This window comes from Rhagoletis zephyria, unplaced genomic scaffold, assembly GCF_001687245.7.
Source record: "Rhagoletis zephyria isolate East Lansing unplaced genomic scaffold, Rhagoletis_zephyria_1.1 Rzeph_scaffold_03550, whole genome shotgun sequence".
In the NCBI taxonomy this organism is placed as follows: Eukaryota; Metazoa; Arthropoda; class Insecta; order Diptera; family Tephritidae; genus Rhagoletis; species Rhagoletis zephyria.
Window position 1 is genome coordinate 56,481 of NW_016160633.1, and position 5,078 is coordinate 61,558.

The following is a 5,078-nucleotide window of genomic DNA, read 5'->3' on the forward strand; positions in this document are numbered from 1 at the left end:
ACCAACTTGTATTATTGCATCACGGAGTTGCATTTAGGTGCCGAATTTTGTATGGATAAATGTACATTAAGGGCCGGTTACTCAATGTCTGGTTAACACTAATCTCCGGTAAAACATCGTTGTCGACGTTACCCACTCCATGTTATATGCATGGAGCCGAACACGTCGATAATGATGTTTAAACGGAGATTAGTGTTAACCAGACATTGAGTAACCGGCCTTTAGAGTAGCATTGAGATCTAAATGCGGTAAAAGTGCATTTACGCGTAAGCAAAAACAGCCCATTAGCACCATAAAGTTCGATTTGAAAAATTCGGCATTTTGAAGCTAAAATTCGATTAAAATTCGAATCTCGAAGCATCGAATATCGAGTTTTCCCATGTCTAATTATGATCGATGTTTTCTTTGCATTGATGTTTTTCTGACATTCCTATATTTGCAATATTTGCTTTCTTTTCATCACAGTATAGACAGCATAGTTGCCAACTTGTGCTTAAAGCACTAGATTTAGTGCTTTTTGAAAATTAAAACGCCAAAAAAAATACTTAGTGCCTAGTGCCTTTTTAAGTCCTNCCCATGTCTAATTATGATCGATGTTTTCTTTGCATTGATGTTTTTCTGACATTCCTATATTTGCAATATTTGCTTTCTTTTCATCACAGTATAGACAGCATAGTTGCCAACTTGTGCTTAAAGCACTAGATTTAGTGCTTTTTGAAAATTAAAACGCCAAAAAAAATACTTAGTGCCTAGTGCCTTTTTAAGTCCTTTTTTTCAACTAATATTACTCCGAGATAGTTAACACCTGAAATAATTTGAAATATTATAAGCTGTGGGGTCTCATGAAGATGCGGAATTTACAAGAATATACAAATTTACATGCACTAAAATACAACCATGATTGATAAAAAGCTGAAGTTGCAAACCCACCTTGTTGAATTGTAGTCGCGTTGAAAATGCTAGTACGCAGGTAAGTTAAGTATTTCTTTTTTTCTTTTCTAATGTTTGTACAAATTTTGATTTTTTTACCACCTGAGTGAAACCATCGTTTCTTGGTGCTGAATCCAAATCTGGCCGCACAATTGCTCTAGTACTAGAATTTTTAGATTTCCTCCCCCCAGATTGCCAAAACACGGGCTTGTGCGATATTTAAGGTTATATAATGAAAACATCAAATTTTTAGGTAATTTCTACTTAGGTCATTATTTTCGTGTGTTGCGATTCGATATTTCTTTCTCGAGATATAGTAGTTTTAATAGTACTTCGGTAATACGTCGTAAGCTTGAGTCATCATAGCATGTATAGAGGCTATTCAATCGTTATGAGCGAAAACGTTTTGTGTATTGATTTATGTATGTATTCTTGTAAATATTGTTAATTTTTTGCTTTTGTTAAATACAAACTGTTATGAAAAAGGCATCCTTTGATTAAAAAAAATTTGGTGCTTTTAGTTTGGTAAAACGCCTTTTTTCCAAGTTTTTGGAGCTTTTTGAAAATGACATTGGCAACACTGATAGACAGTAACCAACCGTTTTGGCTTGTTGTTGTAGTAGTCGTTGTTGTTGTAGTTATATTCACTCCTGGGGAAGGCACGGGGTTGTGTGCTGCTATTTAATGGCCTTCCTCATACTTTTTCTTAGATTTCAGGGTTGTGTGCTGCATAATTATTAGATAAATAAATTTAAGCATTTGACAATACGTGATTTTATTAAAAGAAAATTATAAATGGTGTTGAAAAACCAAACAAACGCTCGTGGGAAAGCTCTATTTTTGTGTGTTGTTAAAATTTATACATGGCGTATTGATGGACAAGGAATGTATTCTTATGTGGATTTTATGTTGCTTGAGAATTTAGACAACGTGCGAGCTGCCAGGTTCTGTTATCAATATAATTATCACAAGCTTTTTCGCGTAGTTGCCTTTCAATAAATAGAATAAACAAATATTCGCAAATAAATTGGATTTATTTTATAACTGACAACTAACGTACGATTTTTGTTCTTTTCTCCATTTTGATTTTGACTCTTTATTACCGCCAACAACTTTATGTGTATACATATTTACAAGCGGTCAAAATTTTGCGTAGTCCCACGAGCCAGGTAAAAACTATGGCATTCGTATTCACAAGGAGACATCTCAAAATTTTTGTTTGGTATTTCCAAATTTTCTCTTTTTTATCAGTTGGCAAAAGCCTTCAGTGGTAGCGCTCCGAGCGTTGAGATAGTAATTTCATGTCAATTAGTAGAAAAGATCCATGTTGAAAAAACTTTTTTATTATGGCGAGAAAATTTACAATCCGTAGTACTTTTTNTACCAAATAACCGAAAACATTTTAGTCAATTACTCGGAAACTAAAGAAGATATCCAAAAACCACAAATTGTCAAAATGACGCTTCCGGAAATTTTCCATCCAAGCGACGATATTTGAATGTTACTCACATATTTTCGAGCCTGTATGTAAATTTTCGGGAGAAAGGTTAAAAAGTATATTCATCTGCTGAAAAGATATTTTTGCAGATTCACAATTTATTTAAAATAAATCTATTAGCCCAATCTCCAATTCCATGTGAATAAATCTCCCCAGTGCTTAAATAATTTTCACCACATTAAATAGCTGCACAACACCCTAATTGCCGTAAAAGCGTTGCTTGCAATACTAGTCCTTTATGGGGACCAAACTTGGCGATAAAAAAATAGCTAAGTTTGTTTACTGGATATACTGAGCTGGTTATATTGTGCTTTTCATATCTGAAGTTTGAAAATGGCTATTTGTAGGTTTTTTCTTCTGGGGACCTGCCGGTTTGGAACGAAATGCAACAACGAACATTTAGATATTAAGTACTTAGTTTAAAAATGGTAAAATTGTTATATGTATGCATATATTCCTACATACCTTTATAGACAACTCGTTAAAACCGATTTGGAAACAGCTTGTAATGGCAAACAATGGCCATTGTCTTGTTTTGGACCTTTTAAGGATAAACCTTGTGTTCCAAATTTTATAGAAGATCAGTCCTTTGACGAAATACGATGGATATGTTATGAAGCAAAAAAAAAAAACTGTTTCGATCAGTTCGTTAAACAATTCGCCAAAGAAGCCATTGAAGCTAATAATAAAATGAAAACAATGGCGCAGATATCACCCCATGTAGTAGATATTATATGCCGATTGTATGATGCAACTTCAGAAGCCGCCACAAATGTGGGTTTGACTAAAAGTAATAAAACTAATCCATTTGGCCTTGAAATTAGCGTTGCCAGTGACACAGCATTGATATTTAAAAAACCTGGCGCTACATCCAGCAGTAATAAAAATTTTGGTGATGCTTTTAACGATCATGGTCATACTACCAATGCCGGATGCGTATTTGGCGGAATGGCACCTTCGACTCCTGGAGGAATCTTTGGTGGAGGTCGGTCAGCTTTTAATTTTCAAAATCAGCAGTCTTCAGTTTTTTCTCAACAACTTCCAAATGCTAGTTCCATATTCGGAGGAGGCGCCCCACAAAATCTATTTGGTCAAACGCTGACAAGTACTGATGTTACTGTTGGACGTTTTGGGCGCGCGCAGCAAGGGACCGGAGGTTTGTTCAGCCAATCATTACTACAGCAGCATCAAATTAAACCTTCGTCCATCGTAGGTTTGTGTTCTTCCCAAGCTCAACAGAACGCAGGTGGTAGTTTATTTAACCAAAGTATTCAGAAGCAGCAAATAACAAATGGGGGAAACGTTTTTACCCAATCCACGCAATCTCAACAAATGCAAACTCCGCCGAATTTTGGCATGTACCAGAGCAACAAACAGGAGGCGCAATCAGTTTTTGTACAGCAAAATGTTTTTTCACAACAAACCCCTGGTTGCATATTTGGTCAAGTGGCACAAACTACGTCTTCTGCCAACTTAAATAATTTATTTGCTCAATCGCTCAGCGCACCAAATGGCACAGCACATTTTACTAATACAGCAGCAATACCCTCACAAAGCGTATTCGTCCAGGCATTGTGTCAAAATCAGAATACACCTGCAAACATTTTTTCTCAACCTGACGAAACAATTGCAACGACTTCTGTTTCAATGGAACCACCTACAAATTTTTTCCAACAAACCCCTCGTTCCAATCAGTCAACTGCTTTCGGGAAGCAAGTGGGTGAAAACACCTCATCTCAGGCTCTATTGCAATCACCGGTAGTAAGCAGTTCTGTTTACAGTAAATTGGCGGATCTAACACCTGACGAAATTGAAGCTTTTAAAGCGGATGCTTTTACTCCCAGGAAAATTCCAAATGTTCCTCCACCTCCAGAGTTTATCAATTAGTTTAAAACAAATTTTACATTTTCATTGGTATCCTTGGGATACTCCTCTCCTTTAAAAGTCCAACCGTAAAGCGTTAATAAATGATAGCACCATTGAAGCAATATGCAATAAAATTTAAGAAGGCACCTTAAATCTAGTGTGGACAGGAGATTGGAGTTTCTCCAGCATTGATTTATAATTTTATTTAATTTTTTGTGCGAAGTTTGCCGGCCATTTGTTGATATTTTCCCTCCAAGTCGCGAAATTTATTTTTCCTGCAATCCGGCGTGGGAAGAATATCTGCAATCCTATCAACTTTACGTGGTGTGATGCTCCCAGGGATCTGTATTGTATTCAGATTGGAAATAATCATTTTCTATATCTCCTTTGAAAATTTCGTCATTCGTTTAATACACTTTGCACTCAAAAATTCAAAAAAGATTTCGCGCTTCCCCACTTAAATGAACGCCATGTGTTTTTTTTTTCAATAAATTTCGTGTTCACTTTCAGTAAATGCGAATATTAAATCAATTTATAATATAAATTTTTTTTCAGTGCTGACATATTTTTTATTATTTTTTCATTCTATATTTGTTTGTGTAAATTTGTCCATTTTTCCATGATACAAAAAAAAGGGTAGTACCATTGTCGCTTTTTCGTCTCCATATTAACAACCTGACAATTAAGCATGATTAAATAATTAGAGGTTTGCTCATTAGTGACATTAGAGTTATGACCAGGGAACGGATTTTTAGGACCTAAAAACCTATAAAAATGGCAAAAT

At 35.4% G+C, this 5,078-nt stretch overlaps 1 protein-coding gene across 2 annotated transcripts; it reads left to right on the forward strand.

The window, feature by feature from the left end:
• The first annotated feature begins 2,687 nt into the window (after window positions 1-2,687).
• On the forward strand, window positions 2,688-4,855 carry LOC108369225 (nucleoporin-like protein amo1). 2 transcript variants are annotated; one of them, XM_017624289.1, is made up of 3 exons: window positions 2,692-2,838; window positions 2,902-3,584; window positions 3,642-4,855. In XM_017624289.1, exons 1-3 carry the CDS (start codon window positions 2,762-2,764, stop codon window positions 4,313-4,315), a joined length of 1,434 nt encoding a protein of 477 aa, XP_017479778.1. In that variant the 5' UTR covers window positions 2,692-2,761; the 3' UTR covers window positions 4,316-4,855. The 2 variants fall into 2 exon arrangements, with proteins under 2 accessions (XP_017479777.1, XP_017479778.1); XM_017624288.1 differs by having other exon boundaries at window positions 2,688-2,838; window positions 2,902-4,855.
• The last annotated feature ends 223 nt before the right edge of the window (window positions 4,856-5,078 follow it).

What these genes read in the sequence shown, in the direction of transcription:
- LOC108369225 (XM_017624288.1), top strand. Translation starts at nt 2,762, where the DNA reads ATGGCTATTTGTAGGTTTTTTCTTCTGGGGACCTGCCGGTTTGGAACG. An exon ending in AACGAACATTTAGATATTAA is followed by an intron (nt 2,839 to 2,901) that starts GTACTTAGTTTA and finishes ATACCTTTATAG; the next exon opens with ACAACTCGTTAAAACCGATT.